Source organism: Eretmochelys imbricata, chromosome 14 (genome assembly GCF_965152235.1).
Source record: "Eretmochelys imbricata isolate rEreImb1 chromosome 14, rEreImb1.hap1, whole genome shotgun sequence".
Lineage (NCBI taxonomy): Eukaryota > Metazoa > Chordata > Testudines > Cheloniidae > Eretmochelys > Eretmochelys imbricata.
In genome coordinates this window covers 51,887,061-51,915,009 of record NC_135585.1, presented here as the reverse complement: position 1 = coordinate 51,915,009, position 27,949 = coordinate 51,887,061, and the positions used below count along the sequence as shown (strand labels likewise).

At 55.8% G+C, this 27,949-nt stretch overlaps 1 protein-coding gene across 4 annotated transcripts; it reads right to left on the bottom strand.

Annotated features, from left to right (window-relative positions):
- Positions 1 to 1,260: 1,260 nt before the first annotated feature.
- ATAT1 (alpha tubulin acetyltransferase 1) lies at positions 1,261 to 27,949 on the bottom strand. Of its 4 annotated transcripts, none has more exons than XM_077833530.1 (12): positions 27,260 to 27,949; positions 22,733 to 22,796; positions 22,269 to 22,360; positions 19,882 to 19,942; positions 19,047 to 19,160; positions 17,108 to 17,209; positions 16,457 to 16,502; positions 11,790 to 11,861; positions 10,170 to 10,389; positions 3,399 to 3,511; positions 2,908 to 2,953; positions 1,261 to 2,528 (listed from the first exon to the last, which is right to left on the bottom strand). In XM_077833530.1, exons 2-12 carry the CDS (start codon positions 22,769 to 22,771, stop codon positions 2,192 to 2,194), a joined length of 1,242 nt encoding a protein of 413 aa, XP_077689656.1. In that variant the 5' UTR covers positions 22,772 to 22,796; positions 27,260 to 27,949; the 3' UTR covers positions 1,261 to 2,191. The 4 variants fall into 4 exon arrangements, with proteins under 4 accessions (XP_077689656.1, XP_077689655.1, XP_077689657.1 ...); XM_077833529.1 differs by lacking the exon at positions 27,260 to 27,949 and adding an exon at positions 25,463 to 25,588 and having other exon boundaries at positions 22,733 to 22,793; XM_077833531.1 differs by lacking the exons at positions 3,399 to 3,511; positions 27,260 to 27,949 and adding an exon at positions 25,463 to 25,588 and having other exon boundaries at positions 2,337 to 2,528; positions 22,733 to 22,793.

Genomic DNA, 27,949 nt, shown 5'->3' with positions numbered 1-27,949 from the left:
CAGCACCATGGAAAGAGGCAGTGGCTCCCTGCTGTCTGGTCAGGGTCATAGCCCCTATCCTGAGAACCTTCCATTGGCCCCGCCCCTTCCATCTCTAGCCCCACCCCTCTCCATTAATGTTGACTCTAATGCCCCACAAGGAGCAGCCAGGGAGTGGGGGGTCTGGGAGCGGGCTGGGGGGGGGCATTGAGAGGCTTGGAGGAGAGAGACGGAGAAAGAGATGAATGATGGTGTCTAGATGAGGGATGAAAGACAGAGAGCAGGAAGGCAGGGGGATCTCCTCCCCATAGATGTCCCACCCCCATAGGAATGTATCTTGGGCAGGGCAGTTGGGTTCCCTGCTATGACCCATGGCAGCATTTGACCCAGAATTAGTTGGAAAATGAGGGGGTGGGGGAGAGAGGCAGTTCCCTGTGAAAACATTCAATCTTTCAGCAAAAGTTCAAATAGGAAACATTTAGTCTGAAAAGTGAAATATTTTGATTTGGACAAGCTGTTACAGTGCTCATGGGAGTTGTAGTTCGGGTGTCTTTAGGCCCAGCTACCTGGTTGGACTACATCTCCTATGATGCACCAGTCTCTCAGGGAGATGCATCATGGGAGTTGCCATTCAGAGGGGTTATTCTGCTGTAGGCGAGGCCGCCAGTGTACACATCTCCCATGACGTACCATGAATACGGCTAGCTTTTGGACATGGGTATTTTTAGTAAAAGCCATGGACAGGTCACGGATAGTAAATAAAAATACATGGCCCGTGACCTGTCCATGACCTATATATACCCCTAACTAAAATCTGGGCCGGGGCTCTGCAGTTTCTTTGCGGGGGGGCGATCCAGGGGCACTGGAGGTGCTGGTGGCGTGGCTTGGGACCCACATGGGTGCTGGGGTGGGTGGGTGACAGCGCACAGCATGGGATCCCTGCTGGTGCCCCGCGGGTTGGAAGGGCTGGCAGGCTCCCTACCTGGCTCCGCGCAGCTCCCCCGAAGTAGCCTGCATGTCCCTGCAGCTGCAAGGGGGAAGGAAGGGCAGGGGGCTCCGTGTGCTGCACCTGCCGCAAGCTCTGGCTCTGCAGCTCCCATTGGCCGGGAACTGCAGCCAGTGGGAGCTGCAGAGGTGGTGCCTGCAAGCAGGGGCAGCGTGCAGAGCCCCCTGGCCCCTCTGCCTAGGAGCTGGAGGAACATCCTGGCTGCTTTTGGGGAGTCCCCCCACCCGAGATAAGTGCCGCAACCCAACCCCCTGACCCAGCCCTGAGCCCTCTCCCACACCCAAACTGCTGCTGGCCCAGGGCAGCCCCTGAGCCAGCAACACAGGCCACTGCAAAAGACACTGTGACTTCCATGACCTCCGTGACCATGACAGACATGCAGCCTTAACCGTGAGCTCTTCGAGAGGGAAGGCGGTTGCATCATGGGAGTCCCTGGTCATGCTGCATAATGGGAATCGTAGTTCAGGTGTCTCATGCCCAAAGGTTCTTCCCTAGGTTGGGCTTCCTAATAGGACTACATCTTCCATGATTCACCACAGTCTCTTGGGGAGAGAGGCAGATGCATCATCGGAGGCATAGTCCAGCCAGGGAGCCTGGTCCATAGTCAACAATGGGGACAGAAGTAAACTGAACTACAACACCCATGAGGTACTGCGGCAGCCTTGCAGAATTGAAATATTTTCAGGGTTTTTTGAGGTGTTGGGGGGAGGGAATGGAAATTCCCCACAAGGTGCAGTCACTTTTCACGGAACAATTCCATCTCCTCGAAAACCCAATTTCCCATCCAAACATGAGTTTAGAGAGAACATTTCCCACTGCCCAGCTCCCTGATGTCTCCAGCTCTGAGCCCTCCATGCAGTGACCCCCTCCCTGGCTCCTCTCTCCTTGCCAACCACCCCTGTGAAAACACCACGGGGGAGAGGGGAAGGAGGCTGGTGCCTGGGCATGGGGCCTCCTTTTCTCTCTCCAAAACCTCATGTGACACCCCTTCATAAACTTTCCAGACCAAAGCCACCAAGGGCTGGGATGGACCAGGTAGAATTTCAGGGGAATCATGCCAGCCAGTAGAAGATCAAGCTTATACTGGGATATCAAGCGACATGGGCCCATTGGTCCCAGCAGGGAGGAGCCAGGATACCGGGCTAGATGGGCCCGTAGGCCTGGGGTTCTGCAGCCATGCTGGCTTAGTGCTAGCTGCCCCCCTGCTCACCAGGGCCTGGTGTTGCGATACTCCTGCTTGTAGCGGATCCATTGGGCATCCCGTGACACTCCCGCTACCGTCCAAGATGGCTGCTTCCCCCATGGCACCCCGGCTGGGTCGTACCACCTGCTGCCGGGCCGTGGAGGGAGGCAGTCCACAGGATCTCCTAGGCCAGAGGGCTTTGACTCCGGGGCCGCCCGGACGCCTGGGTCCTTAGTCCTGTCTGTCAGGGCCAGCTCAGTGGGAAGGGAGGTGCCCTCAGAGTAACGGACCATCCCACTTGGCTGGGGTAGGGGAGCTGGATGTGATGTGTCCTGGCTGGTGATCATTGTGCTGTCCAACCTGACATAGAGAGAGGGAGGCACCAGTCAGAGCCGGGGGGGGTGTCCCCTCGAATACTGCTAGAGTGTGGTGGGGGGTAGACGTGGGGAGCACAAGCCAAGGATCGGGGGAGGGGAGGGCTCCCAGCAACGAGGGAGGTGGGCCATGTGAGGAACAAAAGCCAGAGGAGGAAGGATCACAGAGGAGTCCTAGAAGTTGGGGTGCTGGTGGCATGGGGTGCCCGGGGAGGGATCCCAGCAGAGGGGAGGCAGGTGGTGTAGGGAATGTGGGTTGGAGGGGGGTCATGATGGGGTCCTAGAAGTGGGGGGAGAGCAGGTTGTGGAGGTAGGGGGTGTCCTGGAGGGGTCCCAGAGGCGGGCAGCGGAAGCACGAATCTTACCGGCCTTCTGAGTCCTGGAGTCTCCTTAGTGGCTCTCGGCTGCTCTCTGGGTCAAGGAGCAAAATGGGGAGTGAGCAGCAATTCTTGTAACTTCCCTGATAGTCGCTCCCAGTCCCCCCAACCCTCGCCACCTCGGGACTGCAGGGAGCAGGGAGGAAGTGGGGGGCTCAGTGCACCTGGCAGTCAGTGCTGACCCCAATGCCCAGTGCAGCAGGGTGAGGGATAGAGGATCAGCAAGAGGAGACCAGCGAAGATGTGGCAGGACTCCAGCTGGCTCCAGGGGGCTAGGACAGGACCCCCTGAACTGCCAGACTCTGGGGGCAGCTGCAGCCTGAGTGCTGGGCTTCGAGGCAATGGGAGAGAGCAGCAAGATGTCCACCTGCCAGGATGCCAAGAACCGATCCCAGCCCAGACACACCCAACCCCGCCCACAGTGAGAGGTGGAAACCCCAGTCCAGCTCGGGGTGGGGCCCTGCGCCCACCCCACTCACCCGCTCTCCTCTCAGCGCCGCCGGCCACCCCGTCAGGCAATGGGGCAGGGTTCCCGTAGCGGCTGTAGGAACTCCGCTGAGCCACAAGGCCGTCCTGCCCCACAGCGCTCCCCCTGGGGGAAAGAGGGGAGGAGACGGGGGGGGGCGTGATGAGGAGGAGGTGGAAGGTGAGGGGTGGGGGGGATGCCAAGCTGGGAGGGCAGACATGGCATGGAGTCTCATGGGACAGGAGCACAGACAACGTGATGGAATGGAATTAAGGTGGGGGGTTCAGCAGGGGGCACTCTCCCCTCACAGGTGGTGCTGACACCCTGGCCCGCACCGTGCTGAAGGGAACAGGATGGCAGCTCGGCCTGGGGCACTCCCCCTTGCACTCAGTGCTGATCTCGATGCCCTTGTTCCTGACAACCCTCGTGATCTTGAAAGGCCTGCTTTGCACAGGACCCTGTCCAAATCCCAACTCTGACACCTGCATTTCACCTCCCTGCCCTTTCCCCCTACAGGATCCACTGACCCACTTCACTTCCTGTCCTAAATGGCTGCAGAGTCCCTCTGCGGCTGTTCTCCAGCTGCCCCACCCCAGAGGTGGCTGCATTTCAGTAGAGGTGGAAATCACTCTGGGATCCTTGGAGGTGCAAAATGGTAGCCATGTAAGTGATCAGTCTACTGGCCTGAGAGGATCCCAGCTGATACAAAGCAGCGAGGACAGCGCCTGGCAAACCCATCCTGGTTTATACTCCAGAGCCAGGCAGCACCAAGGGACCCTGGCTGGTTCTGCGCAGACCTTCAGGAGGGGTTCAATCAAACTGCTGCGCTTAGCTTATTATTCAGGGTACCCAGTAGCTGGTGAAAGGGGCTGGCTAGGCAACCACTAGTGGTTCTGTACCCCCAGACAGACCCACCCTCGGCAATGTGCTGCATACCTGCAGGGATCGATGAGATTCAATCCGCAAGACCCAACTCCCTTCCCAGAGCTGGGCATAGAACCCAGGAGTCTTGGCTCTCAGCCCCCCCTGCTCTAACCACTAAACCCAACTCCCCTCCCAGAGCCACGGATAGAACCCAGAAGTCCTGACTCTGACCCCCACCCAGTTCTAACCACTAGACCCCACTCCTCTCCCAGAGATGGGGATAGAACCCAGGTGACCTGGCTCCCAGCCCTCCCTACCCTAACCACTAGACCCCACTCTCCTCCTGATGGCACAGCTCCATAAGATGGTTCCAGAGCTGAGACGGGCAGAGCAGTGCAGCTGCCCTCGGCCCCTGTGGTGCAACAATAAACGACAAAAGCTTCCATGGAACGTTTTGAATAATAATAAAAAAAATCTCCAAACTTTATTGAAATGTAAACAAAAGCTCACGTTCCCGCATTGAACGCTAACGACCGAAGGCAGCTCAGAGCCCTGGGCAGCTGGGAGGGGACAAACAGGGGCAGAGATCAAAGAAAGACACTGTCAACCCAGTGAGCTAGCTGTGCGCTCGAAGGCTGGTGGACAAGACCCTGGGCTGGGAACCAGGAGCTCTGGGCTCAGTTTCCAGCTCTACCACTGAGCGGGTGTGACCTTCGGCAAGTCCTGGAGATGCAGATCCTCCCAGGTATCTAGGTGCGTAACAGTGAGTTCAGTGGGCATTGTGACGGAGAGGGGACTTTCTGTCGTATTTGTATGGAGGCCTGTGTGTGCCTCAGTTTCCCCTGCATGTGGCACGGGTACCCAGAGGAGGAACACTGATTTAAGTTTGCACTCAGAGCAGGCTAAGAGACATAGGTGGGGGTCCCCTCCCTGCCTGGGTGGAGCCGAGAGCCCTGAAGGAACTGACCCAGAATAATAAGGGGGCCAGTGACCGAGCTCCAGGGCCTCACGGATTTCCCTGCCACTCTGCCAGGAAGCTGAGCAAAAAGCCCAGAACAAACGAGTGACAGGTGTGGGAGGAGTTCCGGCTTCTGGGGGGAAGCTGGGAGCGGAGGAAGGAGGTCGGCCTGAGAGACAGAGCCTGATCATGGAGTTTGCTGTGCTTGAACCTTCTTTCCTCCACGCTGACCTAAGAACCGCCAGCTGCCGTGTGCAGGGTGACTAACCAATGGTTACCTTGTTTCAAAAAGGCTGCCACTGTCACAGTATTGACGGGAAGCACGGAGTATGGGGAAACTGAGGCATACAGACGTCTCATATAACTACTATAGAACATTCCCACTTCATCACAGGTATCTACAAATACCTTTGAGGATCTAGGCATGAATTTCTCTGGCCTCAGTTTCCCCATCTGTAAAATGGAGAGAACAATCCTTCCCTTATATGCCTGGTCTGATTGTCAGTTCTTTGGGGCAGGGCACAACGGGGCCCTGATCTCAGCTAGGGCAGGGACTGTCTCTCCCTGTGTGTCTGTGCAGTGCCCGGCACAACAGGGCCCTGATCTCAGCTGGGCCTTCAGGTTTTAATATAATTTAAAAATAACTGCACCAGATTCAGGTCAGGGAGGTTTTGAACCAAAGTTTTCCAGTGTTAATAATTATTAACTAATTAACACTTTCATTAAGCCTCATGACATCCCTGGGAGATGGGGCCCTAATTTTATACTTTTTTACAGATGGGGAAACTGAGGCACCAAGTGGTGAAAGGACTTGCCCAGTTTCACATAGCGAGTTTGTGAAGAGACTCAGGGATCTCTACGCCCAGCCGTCCTACTTTAACCCACTTGGCCCAACTGCCATCCCAGAGCTGGGGATAGAATCCAAGATTCCTTACTCCCAGCTCCCCTGTTGTAACCTGCTAGGCCCCTCCTCAGCTCTCAGAACTGGGGATAGAACCCAGGAGTCCTGGCTCCCAGGCCCCGCTGCTCTAACCCATTAGACTCCTCTGCCCATGAACAGCTGTGACGCCTTCAGGGGAACGGGAGCAAAAGCAACTGAGAAGTCATTAACAGTGGTTCCCTTTGGGGGCATCTGGGTACTGGCCACATCCTCTGTAGATCTCTACCATGGATCTGTCAGCTGAAGGGACCCCTCGGAGGGATCTGGCAGTCAACAGTGGATCCTTCCTGAGGCTCTAGCCATTGGCAATTTGTAGACAACCTTTTTAGGAGGCATTTGTAATGGAGCCATGTGGCAACCCAGGCAATCAGGAAGCTGGGGGCGGACTCTATTTGTTGGATTTAGCAATTGGCAACATGTAGTGGATCACCTTTGGAGGACCCAGTAGCCTGTCGGTTTTGGGTGTTGCTAAGGCAGGCCCCTTTTCAGATGCACCAGTCAAAGAATGCAACTCAATCTTAGTTTGGTTTCAGTGGTTGGCAGCATGAAGCAGATCCCTTTCTAACCTACTCAAGAGAATAGAGAAGCAGATCTTATTCTGGAGTCAGTACTGGTGATCTGCACTGGATCTCTTTTAGATCCAGCCACTGGGAAACAAGGAACGGGTCATATTTTGAGGCCAGCAACTGGTAATCGGCAGCAAATCCCTTTTAGATCCAGCAACCACACAAGACAAAGGGACTTTATTTCAGAGTCTTCTGTTAGTGGGCGAGAGTGGATCTTTTTAAATCTACCGACTGCAAATCACATGGGATCTCATTTTAAAACCAGGAATTGGTGACCTGCAGCTGATCCCTTTTAGATCCACCAATTAAGAAACATAACCAGTAATTGGTGATCAGCAGTAGATCCTTTAAACCCAGCAAGCATGAACCACAAGGGGCACCTTGCTCTAGACTCCACCCACACTGGATCCCACTTAGATCTACCGAGAAACATAAGGGGATCCTATTTCTGATGATGAGATTAGTATTTTATGATCCTTTTTAGATCCAGCCACTGAGAAAAATAAAGGAATCCCTTTAAGTCAGCAAATTAGTGGATTGCTTTTAGATCCACCTACTAAGGAATACACATGGATTCTATCCTTAAGTCAGCCACTGGTGATCTGCAAGTAGACCCAGCAACGATGACACGCAAGGGGACCTGGTTCTAGAGTGGATTGACGAGATCTAGTTTAAGTCCATTGGCAATCTATAGTGGATCCCAGTTAGATCCCAAGACAAACAAGGGGGTCCTATTTCTGAGTCTGCAGTTGCCAATTTGCAGTGGATCCTTTTCTTTAAATCCACCTACAGACAAACACAAGGGGAGGATCTGATCTGGCACCAAGCAGCAGATCCCATTTCAAGATCCGGCACGGGAGGGACGATCAGAACCAGATTTCCCACTGTAAACCTCTGAGAGCTTTGGATCCAAAGTACAACATATGCATATTTAAAAAAAGGGGGTGGGGGGGACTACCGTGCTAATGGGACCGGATCCCTCTTCGGAGGGAGTTTTAGGATCATTCCATAGAAAAACAAGCAGCCCAGGAAAAACACCCACTGAGCCCCGGAAATAACCCAGCATCTGCGCCAGCCCCACCGAAGCCTATAAAAAAGGGCTGTGGAGGAACGATGGGGCTGAAACCCCCCCTCTCGCCGCCTGAGATCTCAAGACACAAATGGACGACCAAGCCGGGGCCGGGGTGGGGGACACAGCGGCGACGTCAATAGCTGTTTTTTTCCGAGCGGGTGAGGGAGCTGGGATGGGGAGGAGGGGGCAGAGAGAAAGACAGAGAGAAGACAGGTTAGATCCCAGGCAGGCTGGGGGAAATGTGACCAAGCAAGATCCCTTTCTCCCCCTCACCCAAAAAGAGATGGCTGGTGACTTCTGGTTCTTATCCCGCCTGGTCTCCTGAGCTACTGTGTGGTTCTGGGGGCGCAGTGGGAATGGCTAAAGGCACCAGGTGTTGGTTCTGCTGGGCCAAATTCAGCGGCGCAGGAAAAAGTGGGAATGACCCCCCCCTCCCCCACCCCCAACTGGCTGGAAAGCAGGAGGCAAGGGACAAAGCTGGGTGACTAGCCCAGAGCTGAACTGGCTGGCAGTGGTGTCAAGTGAGAGCAGCTCAGAGCGTGGCTTGCACTGATCCAGACCTGGGTATGCAAAGCATGAGTGTGCAAAAGTTAGTGCAGCTTGCATGGATCCAGCTGTGGGTGCAAATCATGAGCGTACAAAACCAGTGGGGGTTGCACTGAGCTGGCCCCGGCCATGTAAATGGTGAACCTGCAAAATCAGTGCACCCCCCATGGATCCAACACGCTGAGCAGGCAAAGTGTGAGTGTGCAAAATCAGAAAACTTTGCATGGACCCAACACTATCGTGTGCAACACAAGCATGCAAAAGCAGCATAGCTGATGTGGATCCAACCTGGTGTGCAAAGCACAAGTATGGAAAAGTGGTATGGCTCACACAGGTCCAACATGCTGGTGTGCAAAGGGTGGGTGTGCAAAACTAGTTGGCTAGTCCAACATCTGAGCTTGCAAAGGTTGAGTGTGCAAATTCAGACTGGCTCACACAAATCCAACCTCTGAGTGTGCAAAATCAATGCATCTCGCACACATCCAGCATCTGAATGTGCAACAAGTGAGCATGCAAAATCAGTGAGGTATGCAGAGATCCAACATGTGTGTGTGCAAACAGTGAGCATGTAAAAACAGTGCAGCTCACACAAATCCAACACCTGACCTGCAAAGGGTGAGCAAGCAAAATCAGAGCAATTTGCATGGATGCAACATGGTGGTGTGCAACATAAGTGTGCAAAATCACATGGCTCCAACCTGGCATGCAAAATCAGCGTGGTTTGCACAGATCCCACACCACAGTGTGCAACATGAGTATAACATGGGCCAGTGCAGCGCTCGGTGGGAACATACAAAAGGTGGTCTCCTTGCATGGATCCGGCACTCACCCACAAAACTAGTGCACCTTGCACCGATCTGGGACTCGCTGCGAACGGGAGGCACCAATCTAGCACTCAATGCGGACGTGCGGAAGCAGGGGAAACAGCACCAGTTTGACACCTGGCCAGTGCAAATCGAGGACAATCTGCACTGACTTGCTACTAGAGCGAATATGCGACGCTAGTGGGTGGGGATCTGGGCCTCAGCGGCAGCGTGTGCAGCCCGGAGAAGGGGAAAAGTTTGGCATGGGCGCACAAACCGAGGGCTGGCAGTTTGTGCAAAATAAGGCCAACTCCCCCCCAAGGCAGCACTTGGGGTGGACGTGCAAGACGTGGATGATCAGGATAAGCGTGCAATGCAGGTGGTCCAGCCAGGGCTCGCCAAACGACGCAACAGCTGCTTCCACCTCCCCGGTGCTGAGCAACTCCCCCTCATTCACAGCCCCACTGAGTCTGGCCCAGAGCAGGGAGGCCCCACATCCAGTCTGCAGCTGCCCTCTCCGGGTAACTGCGGGGGGGGACAGAGCTGAGCAGCTGTGCATTAATGCAGTTCAAAACATAGGACCAGGAGAATGAGGAAGAGGGTCATGCTGCCCCTTACCTGCTCTCTCCTCTGGTTCTTGGCTGAGTGAGAAGATACCACCCTGCACCCACATCCCCCAGATTGCCAGGACCAGACGTCAACCAGCAGCCCAGATCCAAGATCTGTAGGATCAGAGGCCAGCCTGTGTTCTAGATCCTCAAGATCTCATGGGATTGGATGCCATCCAACAGCCCTGCGACCCAGATCTCCAGAACCGCACACCGCCTGGCAGCTCAGATCCCAAATCCCCAGGAGCAGGTGCTGCCCAGCAGCCAAGATCCCCGCTAATGGAAACCACCTGTAATCGGATGCCGCCCAGATCCCTGTGACCGGGCACTACCCAGCAGGATGCCCTCCATAAAAGGGCCCAGGCTCCTAGGCGCAATGCTGGCTGGATCCATCAGGGTTAGAGTGGCAACGTCCCCCGTCCCGTACCTGGTTCTTCGCCTCTGGGCGGCCGGCCCGCCCAGCTCGCCGTTGAGCAGGTGGTGGGCGGCCGCATGCGGGGGGCAGAGGCGCAGGTTCCGCAGCAGCTCCTGCTCGTTGAGGAAGGGCTTGAGGCAGGTGCGAACCGGCGAGTTCCCCAGGCTGCTGGAGCGGGTCAGCGAGTGCGACTGGTTGAAGGGCCAGGGTGGCTCCACCTCCTCCTTCAGGACTGAAGGGAGATGCCCAGGATCAGGCCCTCTGGCCCTGCTCCGTGCCCCCCACCCCCCTTCCTAACCCAGGTACAGCCTGGGGGCCCTTGGGATCCTGGATTAACAAAGGGGAAGGGAGTGAACCTTGCAAAGTCATAGAGTTCTGGGGCCTCCTGTTGCTAGAGAGGTCCAAGATGTGTGACAAAGGGGCACGTTAAGAAAGACGGGCCCAGGTTGTTTTCCAGCTCTCAGCCTCTCTTGTCTAGGGATGGCCCAGTGGTAAGGGTGCTTGTCTGGGCCTCGGCAAACCCAGGATCTATTCCCGGTTCTGCCCCAAACTCCCTGAATGACCTTGGGAAAGTCACTTAGCCTCCATGTGCCTCAGTTTCCCCATTTGCAGAAGGCAGCTAATAGCAGGGCCCTGCTTCCCAGGGCTACTGTGAGGTGCTCAGATCCTATGATGATGGAGGCTAGATAAGATTGATAGAACATAATACGGACAGTCCAGTCCATCTGCCTATGCTGTGTGGCGGTAGCAATGGGATGAACCCCTCCAGCTAGCAGTGTGTGTGTGTGTGTGTGGGGGGGGTCCATTCTGTCCTCTCTGCAAAGTGGGGGGTGGGGATCTGCCCTCCCCCATCAGAGGGGAGGTGGCTTCCCCCGCAACAGCTGTGGGAGCGGCTCCTGGAGAGGGCAGTGTGGTTGACGGCTGATTGGTGGGTGCAGTGCGATCATTGTGCAGGGCAGTAAAGAACCCTCGGGGGGTGCGCTGGGTGAGGGAAGCAAAGAAGGAAGCAGAAGGGGAGTGGGCAGTGCAGCAGCTGGGCTGGGGGCAGAAGGGAAAGGGGAATCATTCTAGCCCCCATTCCAGTCAAAGCAAACGGGGGGACATACTGAAAACCACACGTGCCAGCAGCCTCATTTCAGGGGACCCCCTGTCACAGCCCTGCTGAGTCCAGGCGTCCCTGTGTGGTGACACTAGGCAGTGCAGGCTGGGTTAGTCAGGTTAAGGGCCCACAGGGTCCAGCAGCCTCAACCCCCCTTTGATGTTCATTACAGCCAAGTGCTGCCTCTTCTCAGCCACTGGGGCGCCACCAAACCTCCTGGGATTGTTTGGGGACAGAGGGGCACATCCTAGGTGGGGATACTCCTGAGCCAGCCAGTCCCCCATCCACAGGCTGGATCACAGCCAGCGCCCCCATCCCATTCCCCACCCCCTGAGCCAACCAGACTGCTCCGCCCCTCCCCCCGGGCTGGATCAGAGTCAGCACCCCCTATAGGGGAAAGGCCCTGTGTCTCATTCCCCAGCCAGCCAGTCCCCCATCCACAGGCTGGATCAGAGCCAGCGCCCCCTAGAGGGGAAAGGCCCCATGTCCCAGTCCCTGCCCCCCACCCTGGGCCGGCACAACAGGTCTCTTACACTCTCGGTCTGTCAGAGAGTAGGGTTTTATCTCCTCCTCAGCACGTTTTGGAGGCAACTTCCTCACCGGAGCTGCAGGGAGAGGGTGAGAAAGGTCAGTCCCAGAAAGGCAGAGGCCAGAAGGGGTTGGCCCAGATCGTAACTACCACATCCCAGAGCTGGAGGTTTCAAACCCGTCCTGGGCTCACTGGAGCACTCCAAACCAGGCCATGATCACTCCTGGCCTAACTTTGATTGCCAGCTCTTCGGGGCAGGGCCGGTCACTTTGGTCTGGGTCTGTACAGCGCCTAGCACAACGGGGTCCTGGGCTGTGCCTGGGCTAGTAGGCGCTACTGCAGCAAACGCACCCCAGGGTCCTGGCCAAATCTCACCATGGCTGATTGCATTGTACTGCCTCTCTAAGCACCACACCCCGTAGGTTTCCTTTCCTTTCCAAAACATGCACTGTTGCTGTTCGCCATTAAATGGATGCTGCACCCCACCCCAGAGGTGGTTGCATCTCAGCACTGGCTGATTGATCCCTGTGCCAAGTTGCTGTGCATCTGTTCTCCAACTACCGCACCCCAGAGATGGCTGCATTTCATCCCTGGATGAGCAATCTTTGTGCAGCATCACTGTGCAGCTGTTCCCTTCCTGCCCCACCCCAGAGGCGGTTGCATCTCAGTGTCTGACGAGCAATCCCTGTGCAGCGCTAATATGCAGCTGTTCCCCAGCTGCCCCACCATGGAAGAAAGGGGCAGGTACCCTAGTGCTTGAAACACTGATTGCTAGACTCGGCAAAGCCCTACAAAGCAGCGTGTAGGGCACCAACCCATCACTGAATGGGATGCGGCCCCATGAGGCATTAGCATTTCTGCCAGGAAGGGTCCTGTTGGAGCAGAAGCAACATTCGTCGCTATTATATCTGCATTCCCCTACCACCCAGTCACTGCTCAGCAGCCGTCCAAACCCAGAACAGAGAGATGCTCCCTGTTTTCAGAGACGCTTGGGCCAACCTATCCAAGAGCAGCCTCTGACTGTAGTCTCCCTTGCATGTTTGGGCCCCTGTCGCCTAGGATCCGCTTTCTAGATTTTAAGGGCAGATGGGACACTTGTAATCTGAGCTCCAGGATAAGCCAGACCACAGAACGGCTCTGGATTGATCCCTGGTTGAACCAGAGCAGATCTTTTATGGGGAAAAAAAAAAGACCCGTTCTTGATTTTAAAATCTCCAGTGATGGAGAATCCAGCACAGCACAGCTGGGCCAACCATTAATACCCTTCACTGCTAAAAATATACCAGTCTCAATCTTCCAGCCGTTGAATCTCGTTAGACCTCTGTCTGCTAGACCAGCGTTTCTCAAACTGGGGGTCCCAACACAAAAGGGGATCTCAAGACTATTGTAGGGCAGTCGCGAGATCACACAAATTATAGGGTGACCAAACGTCTGAGTTTTCCCAGATATGACCTTCTTTTTGGTCCTCCAAGCTCCGTCTGGGTGGATTTTTGAAATACAAACAAATGTCCGTAATTTTCTCTTGCTCGTCATTTTTCCTTGTCTTCAGAGCTGGGTGCCCGGCCAGCCGCTGTCGCTCTCCGGCCACACAGTTCTGAAGGCAGCACTGCCATCAGCAGCAGCACAGAAGTAAGGGTGGCAATACCGTACCATGCTGAGCGGCCAGAAAGTGACTGCAGCTGGCCAGGCACCCAGCTCTAAAGGCAGCGCCGCCATCAGCAGCAGCACAGAAGTAAGGGGGGGCATAGTACGGTTACTTAGCTTTGTAGGGATCTGCACTCATGTTGCGAAAGCTATGTCTGGTACCAAGAGTGAGATGGGTTGGCACAGCCTGAAATATTTTCAAAGGGGGGCCCAGCACAAAAAGTTTGAGAACCCCTGTGCTAGACTGAAGAACCCCCTACTATCAGATTTCTCTTCCCCATGCAGGTACTGCTAGACAGTGATCAAGTAGGCTGACCAGATGTCCCAAGATTAGGGGCTCTGTCTTAAATAGGCAACTCTATCCGTCGCCCCCTGAAAAAGAAGTGTCCCGATTTTTCACGCTTGCCATCTGGTCAACCTAGGATCAAGTCACCCCTTCACCTTCTCTGTGCTCAGCTAAAGTGATTTGCCCAAGGATCCACATTTCCCACTGTCTATGAGTGGCATTGTGCGTGATCAGCACCTCTGAGAGCCAGGCTGGAGGTGTCTGGAGTCAGGCAGCCCACGACCAAGGGGCTGGAAATCAGAGGCCATTTGATATGATGGCCTGGGGGTGTAACCAGTAGGAGATGGCAGCTGTCCCGAGCTCCCCGCTCGATGCATGTGGGAGACAAAGGACTCTCTTTGTTCCAGCTGGGCAGGCTTTTGAAAACAAAAGGGAATGGAAATCGTGTGACAGGGATAAAGGCGTCTAGATAGGGACGCTGATTCAATCGGTCTCTGCAAGTCCCCGGCTTGGAACGTAGCGTCCCCTCCCCGCAAAGCAGGGCAAATTGCAGAGCTCGATCCCGCATGCTGCCTTTCAGTGACGGCTTTCAACCCTGGCACAGAATGGATTAGGGCAGCAGGGCGTGGTGTGGTTGAATTGCCTCAAGAGGGTGACAGAGCGCTGCTGCACTGGCCAGCCTGCTCCTGATGCTGCTATAGGTTGGCGCTCAGAGCATGGTACTGGATGAATGATGGGAGAGTGGAAGACTCAACCCCCATGCCCTGGTGTGGCACTAGAGGGTGCTGTGCTGTAGGGAGCAGGGTGGGGGCTCAGTAGGGAGTGCTGTGCTGACCCCAATGCCCCAGAGCAGCACTAGGGGGTGCTGTGCTGCAGGGAGCAGGGTGGGGGCTCAGTAGGAGGCGCACTCCCCTCAGTAAGTGCTGACCCATAGGGGGCAGTGTCCTTTCAAGGTGCCGATCACTCGCATTCAATCAGGCACTCATTCTTCATTCTTCTCCTCCTAGTCCCACTTCCACGAGCTTCCCTACACTTTTAATGGAGTAACTGAAGAAAAATTCTTCTTCACTTCCTGTCCCAAACAGCTGCTAGTCACTGTATTCATCATATCTGGCCTTATGCTCTGGTATGAGTATTAAACAGCTGCTATGCCCCACCCCCAACACGGGTCAGTGGTAGGTGAGCAATCCCTGTGTTGCTGCATGGCTGTTATCCAATTGCCCCACCCCAGAGGTGGCAGCATTTCAGCGCTGGTTAAGCCATCTCTGGGTGGTGCTGTTGCATGGCTGTTCATCAGCTGCCCCACCCAGAAGTGGCTGCATTTCAGTACTAGGCTGAGGATCTCTGTGAAATCTTGCTGCCTGGCTGTTAAGAAGCTGCCGCGGCCCACCCCAGAGGTGGCTGCGTTACAGCTGTGGTTGAAATAATGCTTGCATGAGGTAACAGCCTGTCAATCTGCACAGAGATGAACGTGCCATGTAGACAGCAACAAGCTGTAATGTGCCACTTGCTCTGCACATGGAGGTGCCGAAGCGGCGGTAGGGAAGCTGACAAGATGGGGTCAGATCAGCCGAGGTTCGGGGGGTCATCACAGGACAGAGGAGAAGAGGGGGCTTCTGTGTGGGGTTCAGGGCGAGATGCAGGGGAGGAGACACTCAGGGAGAGGTACGAGTTCCTTACTGCACTGATGCTGCTTAGAGAGAATGCCACCCCCAGGGCAACGGGAGGCATGGCAGCATGGGGGCCAGGAACCTCAGGCAGGGAGGATCTAGGCATGCTAAGAATGCACCAGCTCTCTATATGAGATGGGCCCGAGCATGAGGGGGAAAAAAGGGTGAGGTTAAGTTCCAGAGGCATTCGGTAACACTGCCCCCCACCCCTCCACCGCAGCTCTGGGACGATCAGCAGCGGGAGGAGGAGACGAAGGCAGCACAAAGGGTTAAATCCCACTGATATGAATGAAGTCAGCATGAGCCTGTGGAACTCACGGACACGGGAGAGTCCTGAGGCCTGGAGCTTAACAGGATTCAAACACAGGCAGGGTTGCCTAAGGGTTAGAGCAGTGGGCCGGGACACAGGACACCCGGATTCTATTCCCTGCACTGCCACCTGGCTTGCTGGGTGAGTCACTTCACTGCTCGGTGCCTCAGTTTCCCATTCTGCCCTTTGTCCGGGTGAGAAGCAGGATACAGCAGAGGTCCTGTTCCTTCCCCGCAAGTCTAGCTGTAGCTCCTTCTTGGGGGACTACAACTCCCAGAATGCACCTGGCCTTAAAGGGGCCAAACCCCAATTTTTGTTTCCTGTTTGCTCCCCACCCAGGCTAGCTGGCCCAGCTGGCCGGGAAGGGGTGAAGACCACCTCCCCTTTTCGCTTCAGGCCTGAAACCCCACAAGGCAGTGGAAAGACAGGACCCACCAGGCAGAAAGCAGGACTGAGTGGTGCTGTTATCGCTCCGATTGGGGGTGTTTGCTACCCCCTCGGGGCTGCCACTTGCCCTCCAGATTTGTTGTCTTAGCCCCTGGTCTAAACCCCAGGCCTCTGGGGTAGCCCTGCCTATGCAATGGGGTAGCAGGACTGACGCTGACCCCTAGGGGGCAGGCTGGGCTTTGCAGCTGCCATCAAAGCAGCCCCCAGCTGGCGGCTGTGACTCAGGGATGTCCCTGGGCAGGGTACGGGCTACATGTTAGGGGAGCGCCCCCTGCTGACGGAGAGGGAGGGCCACCCACGGCCAGGCCACTCACCGTGCTGGTCAGCAAAGAAGCCCTCGAAGATCACAAAGTTGTTCACCTGGGAGAAGCGAAGGCCACGGACAATGAGAAACTCCTGCCTCTGACGCCTCCTGCCCCCACTCCCACTCCCCCGCCTGGCGCCAGCCCCCAACACCCCAGTACCAGCCGCCTTCCCCACCCCCGCTGCCCCCATTCCGCCCCAGAGACAGCTCCTCCCCTAACTCCCCGCCAACCCCATTGTGCCCCAGCACCAGTCCCCCCTCCTCCCTTCCTTTACTCCCCAGTGCCAGCCTCCCCCACCCCCATTCCCCTAGCACCAGCCAGCCCCCCCTCCCCCCCCGATACCCTCATATGCCTGCCCCTCGCCAGCCTCCTCTTTGCCCTGCCCAGTCATGCTCAGGCCCCTGCTGCTCCAGGAGGACAAAGGTGGCCTGAAGCCACATCCAAGCCCAGGAGCGGGGGAGCTGAGAATCAGCCCCTCTGGCCCTCCAACGTGCCAAGAGCCTTCTCCTCTGCAGCTCCCTGGCATGGCTGGCAGCCGAGAAAGTAGCTGCTCCTGCTGAATCACTCAGTACATGCCCTCCGCCGCCCCAACGGCACAATGGGGTGTATCCGTCCCTCACCCCCGGAGGATGATGGGAGGAGCCAGAGGGTGCGACTCACCTGGGGGATGGTCCCCTGGAGGTTGTAGTGCTTGTGGAGGAAGCAGAGGAGTTTCTCTGAGGGGCGATCCACGGCCAGCTGGTGGGGCTGCACTTGCTCACGCTGACAGCCGGAGAGGAGACACAATCGGGGACTAGTCAAGGTCACAGGGTCAAGATTAAACACACCCACGGTACAAGCAACATCTTCAGCTAAGGGACTGGCCGGCGCAGGGGGTGGGGAATGGGTAGGGCCCTACCAAATTCACAGCTCCAATCTGGTCCCTGGTTGGGAGACTGGCTGGGTCAGGGGGGCAGGGAATGGGACACAGGGCCTTTCGCCTCTAGGGGGCACCAATTCCATTCCAGCTCCAGGTCAGTAGCTGCTTAAGGTTGTTCCCATCTGTTGGCCCACATGTGAAAGCAGTTGGTAAGCCCGAACCCAGTTCCTGGTCACAACCACCACCTCTAACTGGCCACTTCCCAGCAGCCTCAGGCCTGGTCACAGACTCCGGATACCAGACCGACCAGGGGTCTGGAATCCAGGCTCAGATGGACCAATGGGGTCCCCCAAAGATGTGGGAATACAGGTCCAGATGAATCAATGGGGTCACGCATTGTGACAGTCAGGATCCAGACACCCCAAGGGGAGAACAGGGGGTTTGAACCCGCCAGAATAAGTGACTGAATCAATTGGTTGTGGACAATATTACTGTGTATCAATATATGTCAAGGGTGGTCTTTAATGAAAGCTTGTAGTGACCTGAACTTTGTGGCCATGAGGAAATCTGTGTACAGGCTCTGGTGATGACCATATGCACGTATGTTCAGAACATTTTTCAGAGTAGCAGCCGTGTTAGTCTGTATTCGCAAAAAGAAAAGGAGTACTTGTGGCACCTTAGAGACTAACCAATTTATTTGAGCATGAGCTTTCGTGAGCTACAGCTCACTCACGAAAGCTCATGCTCAAATAAATTGGTTAGTCTCTAAGGTGCCACAAGTACTCCTTTTCTTTGTTCAGAACATTGTAACTGTAACCAGGATTCAACTACAGCATCACCTCCCGACAGGGGTGTGAAGCAACCAGGCAGGCAGGGGCACCAAGCATTGACCTGCCCAGGGAAAGCTCCTGGGGGATTACTGGAGTTAATGGAAAAACACTGAAACTGACAAGAAAACCCCAGTCTTGGAAAACTAGGTGAGGAGGGAGTTTCCCGCACTCTGTAAATTCCCACAGTCTGGGCGGGGGGAACATGAAACCCATAAAGCCTGTCCAAAGGGAAGAAGGCTTGAGGAAGTGAAGGCTGTCCAGGGCTGGCATCTAAGCAGGGTGCTGTCTGTGGCCCACTAGAACAGAGGGCGTGCTGGGAAACCGTTCAGGTAACTGGCATCAGGAAAGGGAATTTGGCTAACAGAGAAGCGTGAAGCCTGAGACAGCGTCTTTATTTTCCGCGGAGCTCATCCGTGTTGGCTTTCCCTCACTATTTCCCCTTTGGCACTGCGATTTCTCTATTCAATCAACTTTTCCCCTTATTTCTCCTCCAAGCCGGGCTCTAGGATGCAGCCTGCGCGACAAAGGGAACTGATAACTGGGGGCAGATTTCACCCCTTTGGGGGTGGGGGGGGGAAAGGAGGGAACCAGAAGGGAAAGGTCCAAATGTGGGGTAATTCAGAGAGACAGGGTTTTTTTGGGGGGGGACGACATGACGACTTGGGCTAGTGGGGCCACCCTGCAAGGAGTAACTAGGTTGGTGGAAGCCAGAGTGAGACCTTTATGCCTGGAATCAGAGCCCTGAGCCGTATGGGCATGATGGCACCCAAATTTACAAGGCAGGTGGTGCCAGACCCCCTCACTGGCCTGGGTGATCCCCAAACCCTCCCACCCGGCATGGCAGGGAGGCAGGAAAGGGGTGAGAGGGACCCTCCCAGACAGAGCAATTCCCTTGGGCCCCTGCTCTCACCTGCAGCATGCACTGGAAGAGCTCCTTGCCATAGCCATGCCTCTGCAGCGACTCATGGATATAGAAGTCCAGCACGCACAGCGGCTCCACCTCGTTGTGAGCCCCATGGCGATCCTGGGAAGGGGGGGCAGGAAGAGGGAGGGAATATGCAGGCAGTGCTGAATAACCAGGGGGCCCCCAGAATAGGTGACCTGCCCTGAAAAGTCAGGGAACCTGGGAGTCCTGGCTCATGGACACCCCTGCTCTAACCCACTAGACCCCACTCTCCTCCCAGAGCCAGGGACAGAACCCAGGAGTCCTGACTCCCAGGCCCCCCCCCCCCCTCCCCCGTTCTAACCCACTAGAACCCACTCCCCTCCCAGAGCCAGGGTTAGAACCCAGGAGTCCTGACTCCTAGCTCCCGCCAAACCCACTAGACCCCAACTCCCTCCACAGAGCCAGGGATAGAACCCAGGAGTCCTGACTCCCAGCCCCCACCCACGGCCCCATTCTAACCCACTAGAACCCACTCTCTTCCCAGAGCCAGGGATAGAACCCAGGAGTCCTGATTAAAGCTGGGTGAAACTTTTCCAACAGAGGTTTTTCCCCTGATGCTGAAATTGATCCAAGTAACAAGGATCGCAATGTGAATGGAACACAAAAGGCCAGTTAGACAGCACACCACTGAGGTTAGCACAGACTGTGAGGGGACAGTGCCCCCTACTGAGCCATCCACTCTGCTTCGTGCAGCACAGCACCCCCTAGTGCCGCACTGGAGCATTGGGTCAGCGCTGACTGAGAGGGGAGCGCATCTCCTATTGGGTCTCCAGTTCAGAGCTGCATTACAGCAACTCACCAGCAGGAAGAGCTTCTTGTAGCCGACCTTGAGGAAGCCGATTATGGCCCCTTTCCCTGCTCTGCAATGGGGGAGGAAAAGAGGGGACATTAGCGAAGGCATCAAGTTGGGAGAGAGGAGACAGAGGAGACACACACTGATGGGAAGCCAAGATTGTCCTCTCTGTGCATGAAGTTCCTCTAGTCTCTATGGTACCAGCTTCATAGGGTCAGAGGAGCCATGGACAGGTGAGCGAAGGTCCCATCTAATCCTCCAAAATCTATGGTATGGTGAATGTAGAGGGGGAGGGAATGAGAACCTGTGAAACTCACTGCTGCAGGACATTACCCTGTCAAAGAGCTGAATGAGGCATAGGCGCCAACTTTCCCTGGCGCCGGTGGGTGCTCGCCCTCCCACGCCCTCACTCCAATCCTTTCCCCAAAGTCCCCGCCCCAACTCCGCCCCCTCCCTGCCCCTATTGGATCCCTTCCCCAAATCCCCACCCCAGCTCCGCCTCTTCCCCAAGCATGCCACATTCCCCCTCCTCCCCCCTCCCTCCCAGCTGCGCGGAACACCTGTTTTGCGGCGCAAGTGCTGGGAGCTAGGGGGAAAAGGCAGGTGTGACGTTATTGACATGAACTGGGACTGTATAGATCATTGTTGCAACCAGGGTCCTGTAGTGGCACCAAAGCTTGTATAAAGGGGGTCAAATAAGGTGTCTCAGACAAGGTTATGGTTTGCTGGTTATGATTATGCTGTCTATATGTGTGTATCATTTTTGTAGTTAAAGTTATGAATATTGGCTCTATACTGTCTATATTTCAAACTTATGCTATTCTTCTGGGTGACACCCCAGACAAGTTGGTGTCAGCTCTGCCTAGCCTGCTTGATGGCCCATTAAAGACCATCAGCTATACAACTGACCCTTTGAGAGAAGGCAGACACACCTCGGTGACTTAGCAAGGTTTGCAGGGACATGCCTATGGACAGAACTCTGAGGTTTTTCCAGGCCATGTGATGGACAGCTTGTCTTTAGGACAAAGAAAGAAAGACCACATGGCAAGAGAATATAAAAAGCAGCTGCAGCTCCTCCATCTTGTCTTCAGGCCTGCTTCATACCTCTGGAGGAACTTTGCTACACTGAAGCTTTGAACCAAGGACTGAAAGACCCATCCCAGCTGTGGATGTACTCCAGAGACTTGATCTGAACCTGCAGTTTATTCTACCACTGCTGCAAGCCTGAACGAAGGACTTTGCCATGACTGTGTGTCATTGATTCCATTTAACCAATTCTAGCTCTCATCTATATCTTTTTCCTTTTATGAATAAACCTTTAGATTCTAAAAGGATTGGCAACAGCGTGATTTGTGGGTAAGATCTGATTTGTATATTGACCTAGGTCTGGGGCTTGGTCCTTTGGGATCGAGAGAACCTTTTTTCTTTTACTGGGGTATTGGTTTCCATAATCATTTATCTCCCTAACGAGTGGCACTGGTGGCGATACTAGGAAACTGGAGCGTCCAAGGGAATTGCTTGTGTGACTTGTGGTTAGCCAGTGGGGTAAAACCAAAGTCCTCTCTGTCTGGCTGGTTTGGTTTGCCTTAGAGGTGGAAAAACCCCAGCCTTGGGCTGTAACTGCCTTGCTTTAAGCAATTTGTCCTGAATTGGCACTCTCAGTTGGATCCCACCAGAACCAGCATCATTACAGCGGGCACGCGGCGTGCTCAGGGGAGGAGGCGGAGGTGATGGGGGTGATGGAGGAGGGCAGGGGGGCGGGGAGCTGCCGGTGGGTGCAGAACACCCACCAATTTTTCCCTGTGGGTGCTCCTGCCCTGGAGCACCCACGGAGTCGGCGCTTATGGAATGAGGCATGTAGGGGAGCAGACAGGTGTAGACACATCCAATCCTCAGGCTTCAGGACAGGAGTTGATGCCCACCTGAGGAAGGGGATGGGGGCCAAGAAGGAATCTCTCATCATCTGAGGGTACTGCCCAGTGGGGTGCATTGGGGGAAGTTTATAACTTTCTCAGAAGTACCCAGCACTGGTTGCTGTGAGGGGCAGAACCAAAGTGTTCATTGCGCTGATCAGGATACTGGGGTAGATGAGCCCATGAGTCTGATGCAGAGAGGCAGGATATCGGGCTAGATGGGCCCATGGGTCTCATGCAAGGAGGCAGGATACCATGCTAGATGGGCTCATCAGTCTGATCAACGGAGGTGGGATACTGGGCTAGACTGTGCCAATGGTTTGATCTGGGAAGGCAGGATACCAGGCTAGATGGGCCCATGGGTCTGATCTGGGGAGGCCAGCTAATAAACCAGAAAAGCCCACTGGTCTGATGCAGAATGACGTGCCCTTCTCCACAGGGATGGCTCGGGAACCAAACCCGGGTCGCAAAGGGACTCACGTCTTCACTTCATTGTCCTTCAGGATGTAGAGAACGTGGTGGTTTGTCTGCATCCGCGAGGCACTGGTAATTGGGGCCGGCAGGTTCTGGGCCTAGAAACAGATTTGGGGAGAGCTGGAGCAGAGGGCAAAGCTGTGCTGGGGAGGAGAACTACCACAGCTCAGCCCTGGATCGGACCCAGTGCCTCCTGGCCCTCTAAGCCAGCCTGTACCCTGCCCTGGGGCCACGTCGAAGTCAGTGCCCCCCTAGAGGGTAAAGCCCCCGCCCTGTCCCATTCGCCACTCTCCTGAGCTCACCCATTTTCTAGCTCACTGATGAGCCTTCATCTTCAAATAACAGGGCGGGGTAAACAAGGGTGGAAGAGCTCACATCTGGCTGACCCTGGTACCCCTATTTCCCCCCACCCCAGAGCCTAATCCCATCCCACGTGCCATTAACTCCTCGGTTTCCAAACTCTGCCTTACCTTGGCCGAGGCCTTGCCCATCTCGTCTATGATGGTCATGAGCTGCTGCTGCAGATCCACCCTGAGCAGAGGAGAGCAAAGGAGTTAGGACTCGCTGGAGTCTGAGCCACCCACAGAAGGAGGGACTGTGCCCAACCTTTGCTGAGGGAAAGGGGTCTGAGCCCCTAAATGCCATAGGGGGTGGGAGGGCCGCAGGAGCTCAGGCTGTGTCTGAGACGCATTCACATGGAAAAACATCAACAAGACCATACCTTATTGTTCTCCAGCTCCCAGCCTCCTCTGCTTAAGACTACCCCCACTCCCCTCCCAGAGCTGGAACAGAACCCAGGAGCCCTGGCTCCCAGCCCCCTCATGAACCCACTGGACCCCACCCCCCTCCCAGCTGGGGGTAGAACCCCTGGAAGGGTGGCCGTAATGCCCTGGCCACCTGCTCTCCCCACCAGCCCACCCCCTCAGTCCTTTAACATAAAAACCCCATGTAAGCCACAATGGAAGGGCCTCAGGGGATCGTGAGGGACTCTCACAACCCACTGCACTCTGGTGCAGTCCATTAGGCAATGCAGACATGAAGCAGCAGCAGCAGAGAGGAAAGATTTAATCGGCTGTATGTTGCTGACAGCCTCTCCCCAGCTCCCAGTGCAAAAACTGTCTACCAGTGAGTGTCTGAAGGGAGGAGGATTCTTTAGAGGATAGAGGGGGGAGCTAAGAGGGATGGGGAGGGCCTCTCCAACTGGGTATCAGGGCCCATCCCCCTAGCGCTGGGCAGATCTTTGAGCCTATGCAAGTGTCTCTCCAAGGGAGGAGGGCAGAGTGTGAGCACTGGAGATATTTTGACCTCGGTCTGGACAAAGGCCTGGAGAAATAGAATGTAGGGATCAATGCTGCCCAGCCCGTCTGGGGCTGGAGTTGATGGAATCCAACGGAGTTTTGCCTTCTGCTGAATTCTGTTACTCCTTCCCCCGCCATTTACAACTAAACACCAAGATCTGTTCTAGCTAAGGTGACTAAACAGCAAGTGTGAAAAATAGGGACAGGAGGTAGGGAGTAATAGGAGCCTATATAAGAAAAAGACCCCAAAATTGTGACTGTCCCTATAAAATCGGGACATCTGGTCACCCTAGTTCTAGCCCACTAGACCCACTCCCCTCCCAGAGTCAGGGACAGAACCCAGGAATCCTGACCTCCAGCCCCCCGCTCTAACCACTAGACTTCACTCCCCACCCAGAGCCAGGGATAGAACCCAGCAGTCCTGAACCCAGCAGTCCTGATCCCCCTGCTCTAACCACTAGACCCCACTCCGCCCCCAACCCACCATGAGCTGGAGCTAGAACCCAGGAGTCCTGACTCCCAGCCCCCCCTCCCCCTCACTCTAACCCACTAGAGCCCACTCCCCTTCTTGAGCTGGGAATGGAACCCAGGAGTGCCCCACACACCCCAATCCCCAGCCTATGTTTCTCAGTCCTTCACTGGGAGGGACCACACTCTTCCATAGCCAGGGTTACATCACTCCAGGTACACTGTGGCACAGATACATGGCACTGCTGTGCAGATACGTGGCCACCTGGAGATGCAAGGCCCATAGCTCACTAGTGGAACTGTGGGTTGTAGTTTACAATATGTGGGGTTCTGGCCCTTCCTCTACCTCCGCCCCATAGTTCAAAAGTCAGCAAAACACTCCAGAGGCCATTTAAAGAAGTGACTTCGTGACGAAGTGGTGGCAATTACCCAGCATGCTCCACAGGCAAGGGGTGGCAGATTATACCCAGCACAGGTGGTGCAATTTACCCAGCATGCCCCTTTTACCCAGCTGCACCAAAGTCCAATCACATGAACAGCTATTACCCATCATTCCCCAGGACAAGGGTGCCTAATACCCATCATATCTGGGGGCAACAATGAGGGATAGCTATTACCCATCACACCCCAGGGCAGAGAATAGCTATTACCCATCATCCCTGGAGTCTTTGCCTCCTATATCCCCAAAACACCATTGTGGAAGGCTCCAGAGGAACCAAATGGGGGGGAAATGCCAATGATCCTAACGGACCCAGGCTCTCCAAAACAACTCCACCCTGGTGCCGCCCTCAGTTGGACACTCTGGGGTGCTCTAAATCCAGCGAAAGCCAGCCTGGCAAAGCCTGGACACAGGCTGACCAGGGGGAAGCTAAGGACTGACCCCAACTGTGCATGGGGAGAGCGCTATGGCAAACCCTCACCTGCTGCCTGGTGCAGGACCCCCATCTACACCCCTACTCCAGTGCCATTAGTCGGGATAAGTGACAACACCACGTCCTGGCTGCAGTTTTGGGGCAGTGGTGACAGGCATCCCCTTCCCACCACACACTGGGGAAGGAGCACCTCTCATACCCTGGGGTGGGGTGATGGGCACCCATTACCTATGGGATCCTCCCGGTACCTATCATGTCCTGAGGCAGGAGACACCTCCTGTTACCCATGGTGCCCTGGGGCAGGGTCCCATCCTTACCCATCGTGCCCTGGGGCAGGGGTAATGGGCACCCGTTACCCAAGGTGCTCTGGGGCAGGGGTAATGGGCACCCGTTACCCAAGGTGCTCTGGGGCAGGGTCCCGCCCTTACCCATCGTGCCCTGGGGCAGGGGTGATGGGCACCCGTTACCCATCGTGCCCTAGGGCCCCCCCCCCCCGTGCCAGCTGTCATGACCCCTGAGCGGCCCCGCGCCGGGCGGGGTGCCAGGCCGTTGCCATGGTTACCTGTGGGCCGCGGTGTAGCCGGGCCCCCGGCGGCCCGGCGGCTGGAGGTGCTGGTCCACCGCCGTGACCCGCTCCCCAAGCAGCGCGTCCACATCGAAAGGGAACTCCATCGCCCGCCGGCATCCGGGTCCTGCTGCTCGCCCCCCGCCCCGTCCTCCGGCGCGCGGCGCCCGTCTAGCAACGCGCGCACCGCCCCCTAGCGACGCCCCGCTTCCGTGGCCTGGTCCCGCCCCTAGCAACCGGGCCTCCCTAGCAACCACGGGCTTGAGCTTGCTCCGCCCCCTCTCTCACTCTGCTCCCTCCCCCAAAAAAGGGCCATGGGCGCCTCTCACTCCTGCCCGAAGGCACGACGGGTAATTTCTGATCCTTGTCCCAGAGCATGATGAGTAATAAGTGCCCATCACCCCTGCCCCAGACCCTGATGGGTAAGGGGTGCTCATCATTTTTGCCCCAGGGCATCATAAGATCCCAATAGCTGTCCCCCAAATCCAAGTCCACCCAATATCCGGGAGCACCCAAAGCCTCATCACCCTCAAACTAGGGGATCCACCTAATCTGCCTCCCATTAAAGGGGGCTTCCCATAGGCTGCCCTCCAAATAGAGGGGCCCACCAATTTATGATCAGCAATTGAGGGGACTCCCCCAACTCCAAAGGCTCACCCTTCTAATGAGAGGACCCATTTAATCTGGCTCAGATAAGGAACTACCTCTGCCTCCTCCAATGGACAGGACACCCTAATCTGGTCTTCATCATAGGGATCCTCCCAATAAACAAGTCCTTCTGCTCCCTGAAGCTGCCTAACCTATGATAGGGACCCCCTGGACTGCCCCCCTCATTCTGCCTTCCCCCTCATTCCATAGGAACCCCCCCATCTGGTCCTGCCATTATACAAGACCCCCAAAACAATGGCTCTCCCATCACAGGGAACCCCAAGGACTATCCGCTACCATAAGCACCTCCCCCAACCTGCCACCCCCCGTAAGAACCCCCTTACAGTCTAGTCCCCCAATATTGGAGAGCCACTTATAACAGTCTGACATCCCCTCAAATGATGAGACACTCTTAGTCTGGATCTCCCAGTGGAAGGGCCCCCTCAGTCTGTCTCCCCCATAATAACACTGGTCCCTCAGTAACAGACCTCCCACTCCCAACCTTGGTCTGTTTCATCCAAGGGTGTATTATAGAGGTGACCCATCCAATCCTGGGGGACACCATCACCTCCGGGCTGGTCACCAGGATGAGGGAGGAATATTGTAAAGGGCCAGCCATTCCACCCCTCACAATTAAAGAAGAGGGCACCTCCTGTCAACCATGGTGGTTGGGGAAGAGGCAATTGTGGGGACCTCCCCTCCCACCCACAGATAGATTCCCCCACTTCAGGATAGGCTGCAGTGGCCAGGGCAGGGGGAATATCATGGCAACACCAGCGTCCCCATCCCTAAAGAGAGCATACCCCCCAGATCAGGCTGCAAGAGGGAGCTCAGTACCACAGAATGGGAGTCTCTATAGGCCACCCCCCCAAAAGACTTTTCTGACCCATCTCCTATTTTATACGATGGCCATCACTGTGGTATCTGGGATCCCAGCTGCCTAGGATTTATGGGAGCATCTGGCATGGAAAGGGAGAACCCTGATAGAAGGGGTTCCCTAGCCCACTGAGGGGGTTAGGACAGGCAGCACTATGACAGCAGAGGGGAGCTGCAGGCTGGGGATTCGAGATTGGGGTTCAATTCCCAACTCTGACAGACTCCCTGGGCAAGCCCTTGTACCTTTAGCAGCCTCAGGTTCCCTATCTGTAAAATGGGGATGAGCCTTCCTCCACCTCTTCTGTTCAGCCTGCAAGAGCTTTCAGGCAGCGACTGTCTCTCACTGTGTGTCTGTGCAGCACCCAGCACACTGGGGCCCTGATCTCAGCTGGGACAGGGACTGTCTCTCGCTGTGTGTCTGTGCAGCACCCGGCACAACGGGGCCCTGATCTCAGTTGAGGCAACTGTGGATAGGTGCCCTGTAGGCAGGCTACATGTCTGTGAACAGGCAGGCAGGTGTGTTGTGCGTCTGATCGAGTGGGTCCATTGTGAGTGAGTTGCATGTCTGCAATTGCCCAAGTGTGGTTGTTCTGGTGTGTGCCTGGGACTGGGTGGGCTGCATGGTAGGTCGGTCAGGGAGTAGACATGCTATGTGCTATGCCATCAGCTGAGCTCAGGTTTCCGCTATGGGGCCTGACACTGCTCTGCTTCCCTTCCCCACACAGGACCTTCATCTGCCAGACCTGTTCCAACTTCCTGCTGCTACCATGGGGCATCTGGGGAAGAGATGGTGAGAGCACATGATCAGAGAGGCCCCTGGCAGGCATGGGCCCCAGCTGGCTCTCCTGGAAGAGCCTGACCATACATCCCAGAGATGTGTGAAAATACGTTTAAGCTGGGGCCAGATTGGAGCTGGCACCCCCTAGAGGTGAAAGGCCCAGTGTCCCATTCCCCACCTGC

What these genes read in the sequence shown, in the direction of transcription:
- ATAT1 (XM_077833529.1), bottom strand. Translation starts at nt 25,572, where the DNA reads ATGGAGTTCCCTTTCGATGTGGACGCGCTGCTTGGGGAGCGGGTCACG. An exon ending in GGCTACACCGCGGCCCACAG is followed by an intron (nt 22,794 to 25,462) that starts GTAACCATGGCA and finishes TCCTCTGCTCAG; the next exon opens with GGTGGATCTGCAGCAGCAGC. An exon ending in CTCTCTGACAGACCGAGAGT is followed by an intron (nt 10,390 to 11,789) that starts GTAAGAGACCTG and finishes ATCTCCCTTCAG; the next exon opens with TCCTGAAGGAGGAGGTGGAG.